Source organism: Sorex araneus, chromosome 7 (assembly GCF_027595985.1).
Source record: "Sorex araneus isolate mSorAra2 chromosome 7, mSorAra2.pri, whole genome shotgun sequence".
NCBI classification, from domain to species: Eukaryota; Metazoa; Chordata; class Mammalia; order Eulipotyphla; family Soricidae; genus Sorex; species Sorex araneus.
The window spans coordinates 36119880-36139260 of record NC_073308.1 but is presented as its reverse complement, the minus strand read 5'-3'; the positions used below and the strand labels follow the sequence as shown (position 1 = coordinate 36139260).

Here is a 19381-nt window from a genome sequence, read left to right as displayed (position 1 = left end):
GTGTTTTGAAGATGAAAGGACAGCCTAAGTAATAGATAAGATGTAGAGAATTCCCGGCCTAGAAGACCAGGTGAACATAGGGAGTTCACCATTCCTTCGCAGGGCTAGGTGCCTCACGCGCTGGGGTTTGCTACTTAAGGGTGTGGCCGTCCTGAGGTCCTTACGGGTGGGGTTTATGATGAGCAGGGCAAGGGGGCGGGACCTTCAGGAGGACAGGGAGGAGCTCAGGGCGGGGCCTGAGCGGAGGGGAGGGGCATGAGCGGAGGGGCGGGGTCTTGGTGGGGCGGGGCCTAGTTCTCGGGGCGGGGCCTACCAAGGGCGTGGCCATGGATGAGGTCTGTGATTGGGTTCGCGGAGCGGGGCGGGGAGGCGGGGGGGGCCGAGACGGGGTGACGCGACCGCGGAGGTGACGCCGTGTGGTCGCGCGCGCCCCTTCCGGCGCGGGGAGGGCCCTGAAGATCCGGGCCGCTCGGCCACAGGCCGCGTCCGTCGCCGCGGGATGTAGCGCGGGGGGCCGCGGTCCCCAGCACCACCCTCCGGCCGGGCCGTAAGTTTCCCCCGGGGCGCGCGCGGCGCTGGAGCGAGCCGGGGCTCGGCAGCACCCGGGCTCCCCGGGCCCAGGCGGAAGACGGGGGACAGCCGGTGGGGGTGGGGGCGGTCACCGGAGCAGCCCTCGCGGGGGTCCCGCGACCCCCGCGGCCCGGAGGCGCCGCGCCCCGCGGCTTGGCGGCGCTCGGGCTTGTAAACATTTCCGGCCCCGCCCACTGCCGCCGCCTCGGGGCGGCCTCCGGGCGGCGTCGGCGCTGGTGGGCTCGGGGCGCGGGGCCCGCGCCCGGGCATCCCGGCGGCGCCCAGGGGGCCCCTAGCGAGCGTCCGTGCCGGGTCAGGCCGGGCCTGGCCGGGCCAGGGGACCCCTCCTGGCCGGGGGAGGGTGCCGGACAGTTTCCGCGCTTGTGGGCTGTGCTGCACATTGGGAAACGCGAGCGAGAGGTAAAGGTCCTTCGGGGACGGCGGCGTCTCCTTCCGGGAATCGCACACGGACGTCTGCTGTCAGGGGGAAGTGGAGTCGGGCTGCCCCCGGGCTGCCCCCGGGCCGCGGGGGCTTCCTGGGCTCATTTCCCTTCAAGCGTCCGAGGAGCCTTAGGCGGACTCCGGAGCACTTGACGACACCAAGAGTTGATATTCCCCCCAGCGTTAGAGACTGGGTGGGAGAAGCAGCAGGGGAGGTCGAGGCTGCCCCGCGTGGGCGGTCGCTTGTTGGAGTGAAGTAAGTGGGGGTGTGTGCTGCCCCGGCCTCTCCTCGGGCTGGGTCTCGGGGGATGGTGCAACCGCGCCCCGAGGCGTTTATGGCCCCAGCGCTGGACCAGGAGTGTGGACGGGCGGGCCCGGGCAGAAGTGCAGGGTCAGGCCAGAGCTTCCGTCCAGCAGTAATTGCTGTGTGCCCCGCTCTGGGCGGCGCTTGCGGGAATCGATCCTCAGGACTGATGTGTGGCCTCGGGAAGGCGGCTCAGTAAGGTAGCCCTGACTGCAGAGTGGCCTCCGGGAGCACTCGGTCCTTGGTGGCCAGAAATCTCCTGATTCCCAGGGGGCGATGAAACAAAGTCATCGACCGTTCTGCCTGCAAGCAGGAAGGCATTGCAAGCAAGCAAGCAAGCAAGCATCTGCAGGCGGTGTGGACCCACCGAGCTGCCCGTTGCTAACGCCTGGAATGCAGCTCGTTGGCAAGACCGGGTTCAGTTTCTCCACTTTGCCTCTCTCTATCTTTCTGAGACACTCTCAGGGGAAAGTGGAGTATTCACTGCTCTGGGAACAAGCTCCCGTCATGGTACCAGCCGGCAGTGCTCTGCTCCCCGCTTCCTTAAAATCCTCCACAAAACCCTTTCAGATCATTCCAACTAGATTTGGGCTTTTCTTCTGAATTCCTCTAGGACTTAGTGGCAGTTAGCTTTCTCATGACTTGATTAGCCAACAGAAATTATTTCCCTCATTTAAAATTGAGGCCAGCAGAGCTTCCAAGTCTTAACTTCCCCTAAGCCACCAGTGCCTTGCATTCGTACTGTAAGTACTTCATAGGAAATCTCATCTGAGCAAAGCATAGAATTTGTACTTCCCTCTAAACCGTGTGTTTGTTGTCCATTTCCCTAAGAAATTTAATTTGACTCTCATATTAGAGTCTGTAACACTTTTTTTTTTTTTTTTTTTTTGCTTTTTGGGTCACACCCGGTGATGTACAGGGATTACTCCTGGCTCATGCACTCATGAATTACTCCTGGCGGTGCTCAGGGGACCATATGGGATGCTGGGAATTGAACCTGGGTTGGCCGCTTGCAAGGCAAATGCCCTACCCGCTGTGCTATTGCTCCAGCCCCCTGTAACACTTTTGTTACATGATCTTGTTCTGCTTATAATCACTGTAGTGAACAATCTGGAAGTCCAGAAACTTGATTAATTCTGGTGGGATTTTCTGCTGCTGGTACTCATCAGAGTCATTATGTTCTGTCCTCAATGTCCATTTGCTCCTAATATCACCCGAGGGACTGTCTCCTCGCTCAATGTTCAAAGTTAATTCCTCTTTCCTGCTCCCAAATGTTGGGGTTGGGGTTAATGTTTATATACGGTCAGTGGCTTTCTTGGATCAAAAAGATCTTGACAGTTGCCCTCAAGCCATTACCAAATATTCAGCGTTCAGGTTCGTGCTAAGCTGCCTTTGTTCCCTTGGAGCTTCTAAGGTATAGTTAGGTTGTGTTGCTGGATTGACTGTGTGTCTGTTATGTAATTAGGTATTAAGAACAGCCTAGTATAAAAAGATCTTTTTTTTTTTTTTTTTTTTTGCTTTTTGGGTCACACCTGGCGATGCACAGGGGTTACTCCTGGCTCTGCACTCAGGAATTACCCCTGGCCATGCTCAGGGGACCATATGGGATGCTGGGATTTGAACCCGGGTCGGCCGCGTGCAAGGCAAACGCCCTACCCGCTGTGCTATCTCTCCAGCCCCTAAAAAGATCTTTTTGGTCATGGCATTTGAAAAGTGGCCGTTTCTGCTCAGAATCAAAAATGACCGCTTAGTTGGGACGGCTTTTCTTGGAAGGGAGCTGCAAAAAGGAGCTGCAAGGCTACCTCGTTATGATTCCCCACTCTGAACTCTGGGACACTTGACGTTGAGCAAAAAAGTTGAAGCCCCTTTACTGCGTTTTGGTAGTTTTGAGGTGGGCCGGGCCTTGCCTCTTTTCCTGCCCACAGGAGTGCCGTGAAACCATCTTGAATGAAGGGAGGACCTACTTAGACTAGCTGCAGTGGAATTTTTTTGTCTTCACTGTTACCTTGGTCTGCTGTGGAACAAAAAGACACCACATTGTTGAGGGTCAAGGTTGTTTGCTTCAAAAGTAGTTGAGGGCCAGAGTGACTAAAAAGCAGGTAGGGTGATTTCCAGCACCCCACACGGTCCCCTCAACCTGCCAGGAGTGATCCCTCAGTGCAGAGCCTGGAGTCAGCCAGAGCATTGCCGGGTGTGGTCCAAAAGCTGGAGCATGGGGGAGATGAAAACTAGATTTTCTGTGGCAAAGGTAACGACTTGGTAATTTGGATATTGGTTTATAATACTATACGCATGAACCTAGAATATGTCATGCACCCTTGTTACTTTAAGAAACAAAAAGTGGGGCCGGAGCGATAGCACAGTGGGTAGGGCGTTTGCCTTGCACGCGGCCGACCCGGGTTCGATCCCCGGCATCCCATATGGTCCCCCAAGCACTGCCAGGAGTAATTCCTAAGTGCAAAGCCAGGAGTAACCCCTGAGCATCGCTGGGTGTGACCCAAAAAGCAAAAAAAAAAAAAAAAAAAAAAAAAGAAAAGCAAAACGACTCCTGCGTGGAGCTCTGACTCCAGGAAAGCGGTGTGGTATAGCTGGGAAACCTGGGAACTGGTTCAGGGAACATATGTGTCCCCCCTGACATTTGAAACCTCTACAGGAAATAAGGTCTTCATCAGCTAGTGATGAGGAATCCTTCCCCAAGTTCAGCCGCACAGGATTATCTTATTTTAGGTGCACAAATGCCTCCACAGCTTTGTTCTCGAAGAGCCTACAGTTTATCCAGTCAGAAAGCTTAGTGGTAAAGATTTGTTAGCTTCCTAACAAATTGTAGAAATCCTATCAAACACACACTCAGCGGGGACTGGAGATCTGGGTCAAGTGGTAGAGCATGTGGTTTGCCTGTGCATGGCCCTCAGTTTACTCTCTGGCGCTGCGTAGGCGCCAACTAATTTACATGCACTTATTGGAGTTTGGCTCAATTGCAGTTTCCTATATTGAATGCTGTGAGCTTGAGGAGAATTATGTATTCTCTAAAGTATATGAAAATGTAAAAACTTTGAGTTATGCCCCCAGATCAGTCTTAATACAGAGGCTGGGGGTGTATTTACGGAGTAAAGACAAAGCACTTGTTTTGATTCCCAGCTGTGATGACCGACCCTATCAGACGTGTTGTATTTCGTTCCTAGAATCACTGCTCTTCTTTCCTGACACACCCCTGCTCCCTGTCTCTCTCTTTCCCCATCTTCTGTGCTGCTGCAGTTGGGAACGGTGAGCTCCAACCTTTTCACACCTGCTTGCACACTGGCAGTTTCAATTAAGTGTAGACCACTGTTGTCGACCTCCTTGTCTACACCTGTGGACAAATACTGGCCCATGGACCAGTGGTTGAAGACACTAACTTAGAAAACTACACTGAAAGATGAACTTAGCAGACTGTGATGGCATTCTCTCCATTGACCTCCTCTGGTTAATGTATCATGGCATAACTCTTATACATTCATTGGCGTTTTACTATGGCTTAGTGACTCAGTCTAGAAGACAGGGAAGGGAGGTGTAGGAACTAGTGACAGAGGAGCTGGAGGGAATCCAAAGAATTAAGAGAAAAGGGAACTTTGATGATACCCCAGATATTACAGTCTTCCTTGAAGAGTTTGGACTTGATTTTTCAGCTCCAGTGAAGAGCGAGCACAGGGGTTAAGGCGCTTCTCTTGTATGTATGCTAAGGTGATCCTGAGCATTGCCAAGTATGGCCCAAAAAAGTAGAACTAATTTTTCAGATCAGATGAAAATTTGTAAGAATATCAAGCTGGATTCTGTAACAAATCTCTACCTTAGCATGTCTGTATTATCCTCGTTGCCTCTGGGAGCAGAGTTACTCATTACTCAGAGTAACTGCTTAGTGTGTGACCCTGTGGGATTCTCTCTTTGGAACAGTGGAATCGTAGCACATCGTACACATCCCGGGTCATCCTGTGCCCTCTGCTACAGCTCTTTGAACACAGTGACTTACTCGGTTTTCCTTTTTGCATGTAGTATCCTGCACTACCTCAGAGTACTAGTATAAAGCACCTTTGTTAAATATTTCGCAAATGTGTTGGTTAACTCTGGGGGTGGGGGAAGGAAAAAGGATGGAGAAAGCTCCACAAGCATGAGGAAAAGTTCTTTAAAGCACTTAGCTGTTAATAGGAAAAGTTATGTGCTTACTGCCCAGAGTTCTTTTATTTATTCTTTCTTTTTGGTTTTTGGGTCACACCTGGCGATGCACAGGGGTTACTCCTGGCTCTGCACTCAGGAATTACTCCTGGCGGTGCTCAAGAGACCATATGGGATGCTGGGATTTGAACCCGGGTCGGCCACATGCAAGGCAAAGGCCCTACCCGCTATGCTATCACTCCAGCCCCCCAGAGTTCTTTTATTCACTGATTTTGACTTGAGGGAACTGACAGAAATTGAAGAAGAAATACACACATGCGTGTGTGCGCACACACACACACACACACACACACATAAATGTATGTATGTATGATCACACACACTATGGTCTGTTGTATTATATCTCAGGACCTGAAAAGTAACTCCCCACCCACCATGGCCTGCATTTAACATTGATTCTGCCAACATGTGCCACTGGTGCCTCACAGAGCCATGTGATTTAATGAACATAAGTTGCAGCACCAACATATGTTTCTGACACCAGAACTGAGTGTCCCCTCCTATAGGTTTCTCCAAGCTGCCTTGTGCTGTGTCCATTCTTTTGCTTGGATAGGAATTATCTCTTAGTAGAGCTGTTTATTCAGTAGTGCCACACTTAGAGGAAGTGAAATGTTGTGGTCGTGTACTGAAACAGATTTCCCAACGTTTCTGACTCTTATCTCCTGAGGTTTCCCAGAGCCCTTGGTTTCTTGTTCCCCTGGGGTTCCATGGTTGGCTGTGGGTGTGAGTTGGCATTATGTGTCTCATCAGCCAGCACAAGGCAGAGGAACCGGCTATGTGTTGACCCCATCTAAAGGCCTGCTTCCTTTTAGTGTGTGTGTGCAAAAGATCTTAACGTTTCTCTAACAGGTTTGTATATATCAAATTCTTAAAGAGTAAATAACGTGATGATGAAAAATTGCCAGTGTAAATTCAAATTCATAGTAGTCAGGGCATTTTTCACTTTATTAGGATGAAATTGCAGAAAATATATGAACCTTCCTATGGAACAATCATTCTCCAGCCAAATAATTTATGATTTCAGTGAGTAATATTTATTTAGTTTCTCTATGCTGGATACAATCTCTCTTCCTGATTTGAGTATTGAGGAGTGGGAGGAAACACTTATTTTAGTGTGCAGTTCTACGTGTTTGGGCACATGCGGAGTCACGTTAGCTCCACCACACTCATACTCACCAGTTCCTTCCCCGTCCCAAGTTCCCCGTAAAGATCTGCCTCTCTCCCAGTTGTCCCGTGTTCCCATGTTCTTGTTTTGCCTTTTGCTTTCAGCTGTGCTTGTGAATGGTCCAGGGTGTGAGTGTGCTGGAACTCGAGGATTGCCTTTCCTGACCACATATGTGCTATTAGAGTCCTGAGAAGCTGTTGCGATCCCCTTGGGTAAAGAACTAGCTAGTACCAGTGTCGCAGTGTCTATAGTGGGAGAGCAGTGGGGGAGAGCGAGACAATAGTCTCCTGGTCAGGAGCGGTGTCCTGCTCATTGCCTCTCGCAGAAGATTGGGGTTGCCTGTCGGCCCCTCTGTAATGTAGCTCGCTTTAGGGCTTGGCTCTTTCTTGGACCTCTGCCTTTCCCCAGGATTCCCAGGGCGTGGGTACCCAGCTAAAACTGTTGTTATTACTAATAAAGACCTTCGTTTGGAGTGGGAAGAATTGGTCTTTACAAGGTAGAACTTTCTGGTTTCTTCCCATTCTGTTCAGTCTCATTTTCACCTCTTCATCGCTTTCCTGACTAAAGACCACTGCCTAAAGTTGAGCTCGGGAAAACTCGACATGTCCGAGACCTTTCCTCGAAAACTGAGTTCTGGGTTTCTCTGGTTTTCCTCAGGGATCGGTGTGTCAGTCTTTAGTTTCTGGAAAACTCCTTTGAGCAGTGCTTGAGTGGTGCTTAAGCCCTGAGCTGCGGTGGTTGGCACACACGCCCGCCGAGCCGGTTGTTCGGTGTGCAATAGAGGGCGAGGCGGGGCTGCTTGCAGGTGGTCACTCCTTGCTCTGTGGAGAGTATGCTGCAGCCTGTTGCCCAAGTGTCGAACCCAGGCTGTCTCTGTAGACTGAATGAGTAGGCTGAGGCAGAAGCCACTGGTCTCCCAGCCCACGGCTGAACTGGAAACTTTTTTAGCATGTCCAGCACCCTTGAATTCCGGTGGCAGTGAGCCCATCTCTCAGCCTGGGTGGCCTCTTCGGACTACAGCCTGGCATTGGCTTTGTGTTTTCACTGCCCCTTCTATAGGTATTTAGTGGACAGAGCAGCGGAGGGAACACTGGGCTACACTCCCTGACATGAGATCTGCGCGCTGAGGGGGTCGTTGAGAGTGGGGAGCTGTCTCTCGCTGATGACAGCTTGGCAGAATAACTGCAGAGCTTGGGAAGGCAAACGACCTGTTTACGTTTTGAGCCTTGTCTGTAAAGCTAGTGAGGTTCTTTGCCCCACCCCTCTTTTTTGGGTCACACCTGGCGATGCCCAGGGGTTGCTCCTGGCTCTACACTTGGGAATTACTCCTGGCAGTGCTTGGGGGGTGATGTGGAGTGCTGGGGATAGAGCCCGGGTCAGCTGCATGCAAGGCAAACACCCTCCCCGCTGTGCTATCACTCAGGCCTGGTTAGTGAGGTTCTGAGTAAAGGGTGATATTAAGGAGGAAGAATGGGAGTATATTCCGTTTTAATTAAATTTTTGTGTGTGGGACACACCTGGCAGCGTTCAGGGCTCACTCCTGCCTTGGTGCTCAGGGAGGAGCTTTCATTTTAGTTGAAATCAGTGGCCCTTTAGAAACTGCACTGGCTGGCTGTGTGTTCCTCGGTATTGATCAGTGGGGATGGAATGATCAGAGCAATCAGTCATCAGTGTGCCCTTTTGTTTGTGTTTACTTTCAGTGTCTACCATCTCAGCGGGATCTCTGCCCCCTGGGACTGAGAGCATCCAGCCTGTCCGCAAGCTGAGTCTGCAAGGTTCCGGGTGCAAGCCAGATGTCTTCACACAAAGGTTCTGTGGTGGCAGCACAGGGCAATGGGGCTCCTGCCGGTAACAGGGAGACCGACACCGTGGAGCTGGCTGAGCTGGGACCCCTGCTGGAAGAGAAGGGCAAGCGGGCAGCCGCCAGCCCCATCAGAGTACGTGGTCTTCCCCCGGCCAGCGTCGCTCCTTTCCCTTTATCCTGTGGGGGGGGGACCACACCTAGCTGTGCCCAAGGAACCACGTGGTGCCCCATGGGGGGGTGGCCAGGAGCGCAGGCACAGTCTCTGACACTGCAGGGCCCCCTGAGCACTGTCAGAGCCGACCCCCCAGGACTGCTGCTTGAGGCCCTAAACAAAACAGCAGAAATCTATGAAGTCTCATGTGTTTACCAAGGACCGTCAGCAGGAGAGAGGGAATGTCCCAGAGGAGGGGATGAACTACCAGGCTCCATCTCCATGGTTCGCAGCCTGGGGACAGAAACCGCCTCTCCCTGTCGGCCAGTGCTTGCCCGTGCACGCTGTTCTTGGCTCCCCCGGGAGCCCAGGCCATGCCACTGCTGCCATCCTCTCAGCCTGTCCCGAGGCTCTGAGACTCCCGCCAGCTGCCGTGGGTACAGTGCCCGTCAGGGGAACTCCCCCAGTGTCTCCGAACTGGAGCAAAGAACATTAAATCATTTACTGGAAAAAAAAAATTGTTCACCGACACCATTTTCAGAGTTTGGAATGTGGGATTGTGTGTGTTCCTTGTCATCTGAGGGAGAGACACCTTGAGGAAATCAGAAATTTTGTGAGTCACAGGTCTGAAAATAAGGATGGGCCGGTTCAGGCTGAAACCCAGTTAGTGCTGGTGTGCTGATCCTGTCCCGTGCCGGCCTCGTTCAGTCCTTGGCCCTGGGCTGCATCAAGCTTTCCTGCCAGCAGTCACAGAGTATTAGTAGCCTCAGCTGTCAGACTGGTGGAGGAGACACGGGCATGGGGTAGGAGGCAGGCTGGCAGCTGGGCTTGGCTGAGTCTGGGGTGTCCTGGAGCCGATTGATCCAGAACATCGGGTATGAGATGACTCTTAGGTCTGAGAGTTTGTTTGTTGTTTGTGTCCTAAAGGCTGAAGAAGAGCAAGCATGCCCGGTGCCCCAGGAAGAGGAGGAGGAGGTGCGGGTGCTGACGCTTCCCCTGCAAGCCCACCATGCCATGGAGAAGATGGAAGAGTTTGTGTATAAGGTGCGGCCTTGTTGCTTCTGCAGGGGAGGGAAGGGGCAGGGGGTGACCGGCTGCTGCCACACTCGGGCGCTTTCCCTCCCGTGGGTGTGTTTGGTTTGGCTGGAGGAAAGGAAGTCAGGGTGGACACTGGCAAATGCATATTGACTCCTGTGACAGGTGTTAATCAAAATAGAGTCTACACAGAAATTCTTTTTTTGATCAGTGCCAAGGACTGAACCCAGGACATCACGCATGTAAAGCATGTGCTCCACCACGGAACAACATTCCAGCCCTGAAATAGGAATTTTATTTCTTTGTTTTGGGGCCTTATACACCTTATACACAGTGGTACTCAGGGCTTACTCTTGGCACTGTGCTCAGGGATCACTCCTGGTAAGCTTAGAGAATGAACCATATGGGTATTGAACTGGGTCGGTCACGGACAAGGCAAACACCCTACCTGCTGTACTATAGCACACTGGACCCTAAAATCAGAATTCTTAACTTCTGAAGCTATAACTTCATTAGCAGTATATTAAAAATATTTCAGTATGATACAATAATAAGGAGTCCTTTCTGACATACTAATAACAAGCTATAGTTGAGTAGATTTTTCTTGTAAGTCGGTTGTGCTGAGTAGAAATAGTTCGAAATATACTAGCTACATTTTAAAATGTCTCTGATTTTGAACAAAAGTGTACTGGATAGAGTGCTTTTCTTGTACCATCAGACCCAAGTTTGATCCCTGACACCCAGTATGGTCTCTCGAGCCCACCAAGAATGAGCCTTAAGTGCAGAGCCAGGAATAAGTCCTGAGCACAGTTAGGTGGAGCTGTAAAGCAGAGGAAGGGAGGGAGGGAAAGAAAGAGGGAGGAGAGGAGGAAATGACTAGGATTTCTGTTGGGACAGAATCACAAGCTCTACTACTACTGTAGTCTGTTACCTACATTTAAAATGGAAGAAAATGTTAAATTTTAGAGAAAAGGACCAGAGCAATAATAATACAGCAGGTAGGGCTTTCGCCTTGCATCAGGCCAACTGGGTTTGATCCTGGCACCCCGTCTTGTCGAGCCCACAGGGTGTGATCCTTGAGAGCAAAGCAGGAGTAAGTCATGAGCACTGCTGGGTGTCACCCCCTCCCCCCCAAAAAAAAGTTAGAGGTAAATGAACCTAGTGATAATTTTCTTCCATCCAGATTATTTTATTCACTCCTTGAATACAGTGTGTTTCTCCCAGAATTGAAACTTGCTCCTGCAGCTACATTGAAAGCTCCTGCTCTGGAGTTTCTAATGAGGAGAAAAGATAGAGCGGGGGTAACCAGAATCTCCTAGAAGAGAGGGCCAGAGGAGGGAGAAAATGTCTGTTTAAAACCAGGCATGTGGGGCTGGAGCCACAGTGGCGGGCAGGGGCTGGGTGTGTGTTGCGGGGGGATGGGGGTGATGCTTGCCTTGCACCTAGCCAGGCTGGATTTGATCCCTGGCACCACATACAGTACCACAAGCCCTGCCTCAAGTTATCCTGAGTGCAGAACCAGGAGTAAGTCCTGAGTACAACCCGGTATGGCCCCCAAACCAAAAAACAGGCATAGAATTTTGTTTCTTAGTTTTCATTCATGGTCATTTTTAAATTTCAACTAACCTAAAGATTGACACATCCGTGAGGCTTTAAAAAGAAAAAGTGGTCCCGGACTGCATCGGCTAATTGGTGCTATGTCTTGGATTGGTCCCCATCTGAACTGTCACCTACTGTCACTTAGGGCCAGCTGAAGCCTCTTGGACATCTTCTAGGACTGTCCATGTCCTTGGGGAAACTGTCCTCTGGGGCCCTGCTTAGAGTGTATGCATTCCAGGTCTGGGAGGGGCGCTGGAGAGTCATTCCTTACGATGTGCTCCCCGACTGGCTGAAGGACAACGACTACCTGCTCCATGGCCACAGACCACCCATGCCCTCCTTCCGGGCTTGCTTCAAGAGCATCTTCCGCATCCACACAGAAACTGGCAACATCTGGACCCATCTGCTTGGTGAGTGATTCGGATGGGAGAGACACGTGTGAGTTTTTGAAATGCCAAGGGATTGTATGTCGCCTTTGTCAGTGAAAAGGAAGCTAAACAAGGTTTGCAAATTGCTTGGTACCCAGCATGCCTTAAAAGCTCCCGGCAGCTCAGCTGACTCTTGATAGCTGATCTCTTTGCCTGGGGAAGAAGCCCTCAGGCAGAGGAAACGGGGACTAGCTGTTCTTCTGTGATCCAAGGAGAAACGAATCTTGACGTAGGCAAGTCCCCTGCCAGAAACAATTCCAATATTTCCAAAAATGGTTTCCATGACTGCTGCCACTTTCTCCCAGAATTGAAACTTGCTCCTGCAGCTAAACCCTGTCATTGACTCTCGAGTGCTACCCTCAACACCCTCATGTTACCCCTCTCCTCCAATTTTTTTTGTTTTGCCCCCACCCCACAGGTTTCGTGCTGTTTCTCTTCTTGGGAATCTTGACCATGCTCAGACCAAATATGTACTTCATGGCCCCCCTGCAAGAGAAGGTGGTTTTCGGGATGTTCTTTCTGGGTGCAGTGCTCTGCCTCAGTTTCTCCTGGCTCTTTCACACCGTCTATTGTCATTCAGAGAAAGTCTCTCGGACATTTTCCAAGTAAGTAGAAGGAATGACAGAAGGGAAAGTGAGTCAGACCCCAGGAACTCCACAGGCCTCTAAGCACTACCGTAGGTTTCAGAGGAAAGCCGTGCTATTTTGTTGGTATAATGGGGTGATAAAGCATTTCTCTGAAATCCTTCATGGAAAGGTTCACTGCAGCCTCAACAGATGGAACCCTGTATCGAGTATATACTCGATATGGGAGCAGAAAGTCGGGTGCCAGTGGAGTCCTCCAAGACACGTACACGTTCCGATTACCTTCCCGTCACCTGGGCCCTCGTGGGTGTGGCTCTTGCCTCCCCCTGCTGCTGCTCCTCCAGCTGTCGAGCGCAGCTTATCTCTGCCCCGCACGCCTTGCCAGGGGGCCCCGTATCCGTCAGCCACGGCCTCCCTAGCCCTCAGCTCCGAGGACTTCTGTTTATTTGTTTGGTCCTGTGGTTATTATTGGTTTTGCAAGTAGTAGTAGGTTACCGTACTTGCCACAAAAAACAAGAAGGAGAAATTTTAGGGCCGGAGTGATAATACAGCGGGTAGAGCACTGGTTTTGTATATGCCCAACTTGGATTTGATCCCCAGCATCCCATATGGTCCCCCGAGCTCGCCAGGAGTAACCCTTGAGCACCACTAGATGTGACCCCAAAAAAAGTATATTTTTATCACGATAAGTCAGTTGTGAAAGGCTGGTATGTGGCTCAGCAGTGAGGTACGTGACTGACACGCATAAGGCCCGGAGGTCAAGTCCTGGCACCACTAAGGAAAATCAGTTACAGTGGATCAGTACCACTTAGTAATACTTCAATTTAAGGGCTTTGTTATTAGAACATGGACCTTCACAACTGGCGGGTACCCGGGTCTGTTCTGAGCATGGCCCTGGAAATCAGCAGGGACGCAATGTTTTCTAACTGGGAAGTGTCCACTGTGGACGAGGGAGAGAATTCAGGTTATAGGACTCTCACTCCAAACCAGAAGTGCTTGACCTCGGGTGACTTAGATCCCAGAGGCAGGCTGGACCCAATGGGTGAGCGGAGACTGGGAATGGGCCAGTCTGTGAGTCTGTGGTCACCAGGGAACTGAGCTGCAGGAGTTCTTTTTCTTCCTTACTGATCTTCAATTCTGTGGCTCTTTTTTCAGACTGGATTATTCAGGGATTGCCCTGCTGATTATGGGGAGCTTTGTTCCTTGGCTCTATTATTCCTTCTACTGCTCCCCACAGCCACGGCTCATCTACCTCTCCATCGTCTGCGTCCTGGGCATTTCTGCCATCATCGTGGCACAGTGGGACCGGTTTGCCACTCCTAAGCACCGGCAAACAAGAGCAGGTACGTAGGAAAGTGAGAGTCCAACAACATAGACCTGTGGGCCTTGAGCCTGATGGGATCGCCCTGGGCACTCAGGTTTGCAGGTCAGAGAGCCAGCCTGAATCCAGAATTGTGTGTAGAACTTTTGAAACCCATGAACATTTTCAAACCTGCAGTTATTTTTCAGTATTCATTGGGTAGGATGCTAATTAGATCATCACCACATTAACCAATTTGCTGCATTTTAAAATGATTGCTCTTCGGGGCGAGAGTGATAGTACAGTGGGAGGGCACTTGCCTTGCACGCAGCCGACCCAGGTTCAATCCCCAGCATCCCATATGGTCCTCCAAGCACTTATAGAAGTAATTCCTGAGTTCAGAGTGAGAAGTAATTCCTGAGCATCGCCAGGTGTGTCAAAAAAAAAAAAATAAATATATAAAATGATTGTTCTTCTATTTGGTTTAAGAATGTTTTTTAAAGGGGCCGGAGCGATAGCACAGCGGGTAGGGCGTTTGCCTTGCACGCGGCCGACCCAGGTTCGATCTCCGGCATCCCATATGGTCCCCCAAGCACTGCCAGGAGTACTTCCTGAGTGCAAAGCCAGGAGTAACCCCTAAGCATCGTTGGGTGTGACCCAAAAAGAAAAAAAAAAAGAATGTTTTTTAAAAAAGGAAGAGCTGGAGAGATAGTACAGGGGTAAGGTGCTATACCAGCATAGGGCCGAACCGTGTTCGACTCCTGTACCACAAACAGTTCTCCAAACATTGTGAGGAGGGAGCCCTGAGCAGAGAGCCAGGAGTGGGTCCTAAAACACAGCTGGGTTTGGCCCGAATACCCCCCTCCAAAAAAGTGGTCATACATGGTTAGAGTAAAACACCTGGAGTTACGTTACTAAGGGAATGGAATTAAATACATAATAACCACAATCATAAATGCCACTTATGTCTCATCTAAACTCCTGTTTTAAGGTTTATTATTTGAAGCAGTACACAGGTTACTGCTAGCCTTTTTTCTATCATTAAGACTTACCTCTGTTGTGTCTTAACCTTCATTTAAAAGGAACAGGGGCCAGAGTGATAGCACAGTGGGTAGGGCTTTTGCCTTGCACGCGGCCCACCTGGGTTCAATCCCAAGCATCCCATATGGTCCCCTAAGCACCGCCAGGAGTAGTTCCTGAGTGCAGAGCCAGGAGTAACTCCTGAGCAATGCTGGGTGTGACCCAGAAAGCAGAAAAACAAAACAAAAAAACAAAAAACACCCTAAACACCAAGCATTGACCTGTTGCAGATGGGGAGCTGAACAAGGGGATCCGCAAGGTTGGGGAAGGTAGTTCCTGCCCTTCAGCTCTGTGCAGTGTGATGCAACTGAGACATCTTGATTTTCCCTCCAGTTTCCTTATTTGTATGTCCCAGCAGCCAGGACAGTTCAGATCTGTCTACCCAGGACGTGAATGAATCCTGGCTACTTCGCCTTGGGTACGCCTGGCCCACTGGCTTCTGTGAACCCCTGTAGGTTCCTCATCCAAGACAGCCCTTAGAGAGTTTGGGCGGTTTTTTTTTTTTTAACTTGGTTTCTAGTCAGGGAATAAACTCCTTCCTTTCTTCTCGGTACTGCTTAAAAGGTCATAGCTCTGTACACAGCCTTCTTCCCTGTGTGTGGTGAAGAGTATCTGCTGAATGTTTCCATCCTGACTTAATTTCCGTAGTACATAGCATTCACCAGGACTGAGCCTCTGCGACTCAGCATTCAGAGGATAGTGTCTTCCTTGTCGTGGCCGTTCCCTCCCTGACAGACTCCCTTCTGCTTTACTCAGGGGTGTTCCTGGGACTCGGTTTGAGCGGTGTGGTGCCCACCATGCACTTTACTATCGCCGAGGGCTTTGTCAAGGCCACAACCGTGGGCCAGATGGGCTGGTTCTTCCTCATGGCTGTCATGTACATCACCGGAGCTGGCCTTTACGCTGCTCGGATTCCCGAGCGCTTCTTTCCTGGGAAATTTGACATCTGGGTAAGAACTGACTCCCCAGCGGGGCCTTTGATGGCTAAAGTCCATATCAGAGCCCGAGAGGTAGGGAATTGTGGTCATGCGGAGTTTGGGAGTGTGTAGGACAAAGAAGTGCCAGTGGGGTGGGGGTAGAGGAGTGGGAACTGCAATGTTTTAATGTATCTCTGACAAGACTGTCTTTGAAATCGTGTACAACAAACATGTCACTTTGTTGTTAGACAGTGAAGGAGAAATTAGAAGAGCCAGTGCTCCATGACTTGTTCCTAATCCCTCCTGCCCTGACCTTACCATGTTCTTTCGTTCCTCCGCAGTTCCAGTCTCATCAGATTTTCCATGTCCTGGTGGTGGCAGCAGCCTTTGTCCACTTCTATGGGGTCTCCAACCTTCAGGAATTCCGTTACGGCTTGGAAGGTGGCTGTACTGATGACTCCCTTCTCTGAGCCTTCCTGCCTGGGGGCTGGAGGAGGAACTTCCCAAGTGCTTTTAAAAATAACTTCTATGCTGAAGTGAGAGGAAGAGTCTGAGTTGTCCGTTTCTAGAAGAAACCTCCTAGAGAATTCAGTACCAAGCAAGCTTCGGCCCACTTCCACACCCACTGGGCAATACGTTTCCTGTTGTCCTGGCTGAGGAGGGTGGGGGCGGCCAGACTAAGCCACGTCCTGCTCAGCAGTCCCCCTCCTCGGCAAGAGACAATACTTTGAAGCTCACGTTGAGATTTTACCCCTGTCTAGCCCTTTGGTGGAAATAAATGATGGACTGGGACTTTCCAGAAGTTATTTCTGGAAGAAAATGTCCCTCCCTTTACCCCTCCCCCTTACTTTGTAACCTGGCTTATAACAGGCCGTCCATTTTTGTAGCACACTTTTCAAAAACAATTATAACCTGGTCCCATCTTTCTAGGGCCTCAATCTGTTCTCACAGCAGGATGAACAAAGCCACCAACTTTTACGTAGCCCGGCTAATCATGGAAGTGTGTCCAGGCTTCAAATAACTTGAGTTTTTAATTTTTTTTTTCTTGGCAGAGTAATGTAAAATTAAAATGGGGAAAGATATTTAATATTTAATACTAAGCTTTAAAAGAAACCTGCTATCATTGCTATGTATCTTGATGCAAAGACTATGATGACAATAAAAGAAATACAGAAGACACTTGGCATTCAAAATTGTAACGTGTGGTCTCGAGTATTTAACAGAACTCAAGAGGATAAGACCAGGAAAATCATTTCCATTTCCAGGCTGGAGTGAGGGTACCGTGGAGAAGACTTCTGTCATGCGTACAACTCACCCAGGTCTGATTCTTGGTACCCCGCACGCTACTCCAGCCTCTTCCATCCCCACCAGGCATCATCCCTGAGTGCAGAGGCAGCAGTAAGCACTCCCAGGTGTGGTTCAAAAACAGTAATAACAGGGGCTGGAGCAATAGCACATCGGGTAGGGCGTTTGCCTTGCATGCGGCCGACCCGGGTTCTAATCCCAGCATCCCATATGGTCCCCTGAGCACCGCCAGGGGTAATTCCTGAGTGAAGAGCCAGGAGTAACCCCTGTGCATCGCCGGGTGTGACCCAAAAAAAAAAAAAAAAAAAAAACAGTAATAACAGTTTGTTTTTACTGAGATACAAATCTGAATTGTAGGCATTGACAAACTGGCACAATTACTGCAAAAAAGTAAATGAGCCTAATTGAATTCCTAGCATCTGTTCCTCAGTATAGCTCAATTCTTCATGTTATCTACATGTAGAAAACTTGGTATGTTGTAATAGTGCCCAATAATTAAATGATTCTCAAAGGTGCTGGGATATCCCTGGTGAATATCAAAAGAGTATTACATATTATTTCAGAGTTCTGCCAAACTGCCTTGCTTAAATTTGTCTCATAAGGGGTTAGTACGTGCTTTCCTGAGGTAATGTGGTAATTAGGCAGGAATCTTGCGATATAAACTTGTGTTCATTTTAAGGGACAAGTTTGCACAACTGCACGAACAGCTGGCCCACTAAATGATCCATCTGGGGCCAGAGCCATAGTACAGCGGGTAGGGTGCTTACCTTGCACACAAACAACCTGCGTTCAATCCCTGGCACCCCTATAATGGTCTTTTAGAGTCAGCATCGAGCAACGCTTAAAGTGGCCTAAGATTAATAATTCAATAAGCAGTGGAGGTTTTTCAACCTCAAGTGCTGATCAGGGAAACGAAAACTCAAACCAGTGTCATAAACCATATCATTCCAGTCACAAGCAAAGCAGACCCTATGGTGCTGGTAGAACTCACACTGGTAGGACGTGCATAGATATATCACAACCGGCATTTCATTAAACTATGACTTTTTTTTTTCCTTTTTGGGTCACGAACCCAGCGATGCTCAGGGGTTCTTCCTGGCGGTGCTTGGGGACCATATGGGATGCTGGGAATTGAACCCAGGTTGGCCGTGTGAAGGCAAACGCCCTCCCCACTGTACTACCACTCCGGCCCCTAAACAGTATGACACTTAATGGTTGATCCATTTACTTCCTAAAAACTGAGAACCTACAAGGCACTTAAGGAGAACAAGGAAATGATGGCAAAATCAGTGAGCTGTGATGCTAAAAGGCTAAGAGAAAAAGCTGAACATCAAACTGTTTGCTGTCAGTAAGTTGAAAAATTGGGGGTGAGACTAACATCCCCAGCTACGGTACACTCATTTCCAATTAGAAATATGTAATGGGGCTGGGGGTGGGGAGGCGGGAGCTGGAGAGAACCCTGGCCAGGAGCACGTGTAAGGTCCTGAGTTAGGTCATTGGCACAACCCTAACAACCCCCAAGCACCTCCAGGTGCCTCCCTGCTTACCTGGTAGTACTGTGCCTGAGCAGCAACCACATCACTGGCAATAAAGTGGGCTCTGGGTCCTCTCTGCACTGCTTGGCCTAAAAAATAGCCATAGAGCTTTGCGTGCTCATGTGTGGGTGGCCCATTGCGGATCTTGGGGCGACAGCTGGAGGCATGGCAGACGGGAACTAAGGAGAGTAGCTGAAACCAGCTAGAGGGTCACCAGGCTGCCAGGAGACAAAAGCAGGGGCTGCAGAGATAGCATAGTGGGTAGGGCACTTGCCTTATAGGTGGCTGACTCACAGCTGACCAGGGTTCAACCCCCCCTCGCCCCTCAGCACCACATATAGTCCCTGAACACAGCCAGGAGGAAACCTCAAGCCTAGCTGGGTATGGCCCAAAACTCAAAAGGCAAATCAATCGTTATTGAAATGGCACTGCCCAAAGCTTCCCATTCCACTGAAGCTCTGAAGTCTGTTTTTTTTTTTTTTTAATTTAGTGATTGTGAATTACAAAATTATCGAAGTCTTGGTTTCAGGTATACAATGTCTCACCACCAACCCCTTCCAGTGTCTACTGCCCTTCATTGTTCCCAATTGCCCTAACCCCCAAAATTCTGAAATCTTGATCAGATTTCCTATTAATCTGTAATTTACATGTCCTTCTATCATAATATACTGACATCCAGTGTCTCTGAAATGTAATTTAACTGGACTGAGAGAAACATCCAAATAAAAATGTGTAAGTGAAAACACAACTTTTGATAAGCTGGTAAATCATAAACAGTATAAACGAGTAACTTACACAGAAATTATTGAATGTACATTGTAGTATTCACAAATATGGAATTAAATATGCAAGATTTACATGATGGAAAATGACTTACAAGTATTAACAAGTATGTGCCATCCGACAACTACAAACTCCAGAACCCCCATGAGAGGGCTATGGTTTTATTAACTT

General features: G+C 49.7%; 1 protein-coding gene across 1 annotated transcript; it reads left to right on the top strand.

Moving 5' to 3' along the window:
* The first annotated feature begins 389 nt into the window (after positions 1-389).
* Positions 390-16764, top strand: ADIPOR1 (adiponectin receptor 1). Its single transcript, XM_004610035.2, has 8 exons — positions 390-547; positions 8390-8626; positions 9572-9688; positions 11517-11688; positions 12125-12311; positions 13446-13633; positions 15427-15620; positions 15929-16764. Exons 2-8 carry the CDS (start codon positions 8483-8485, stop codon positions 16055-16057), a joined length of 1131 nt encoding a protein of 376 aa, XP_004610092.1. The 5' UTR covers positions 390-547; positions 8390-8482; the 3' UTR covers positions 16058-16764.
* Positions 16765-19381: the final 2617 nt, after the last annotated feature.

Coding starts and splice junctions, on each gene's coding strand:
- ADIPOR1 (XM_004610035.2), top strand. CDS start 8,483: ATGTCTTCACACAAAGGTTCTGTGGTGGCAGCACAGGGCAATGGGGCT. Junction 12,312..13,445: donor GTCTCTCGGACATTTTCCAA/GTAAGTAGAAGG, acceptor CTCTTTTTTCAG/ACTGGATTATTCAGGGATTG. Junction 13,634..15,426: donor GCACCGGCAAACAAGAGCAG/GTACGTAGGAAA, acceptor TGCTTTACTCAG/GGGTGTTCCTGGGACTCGGT.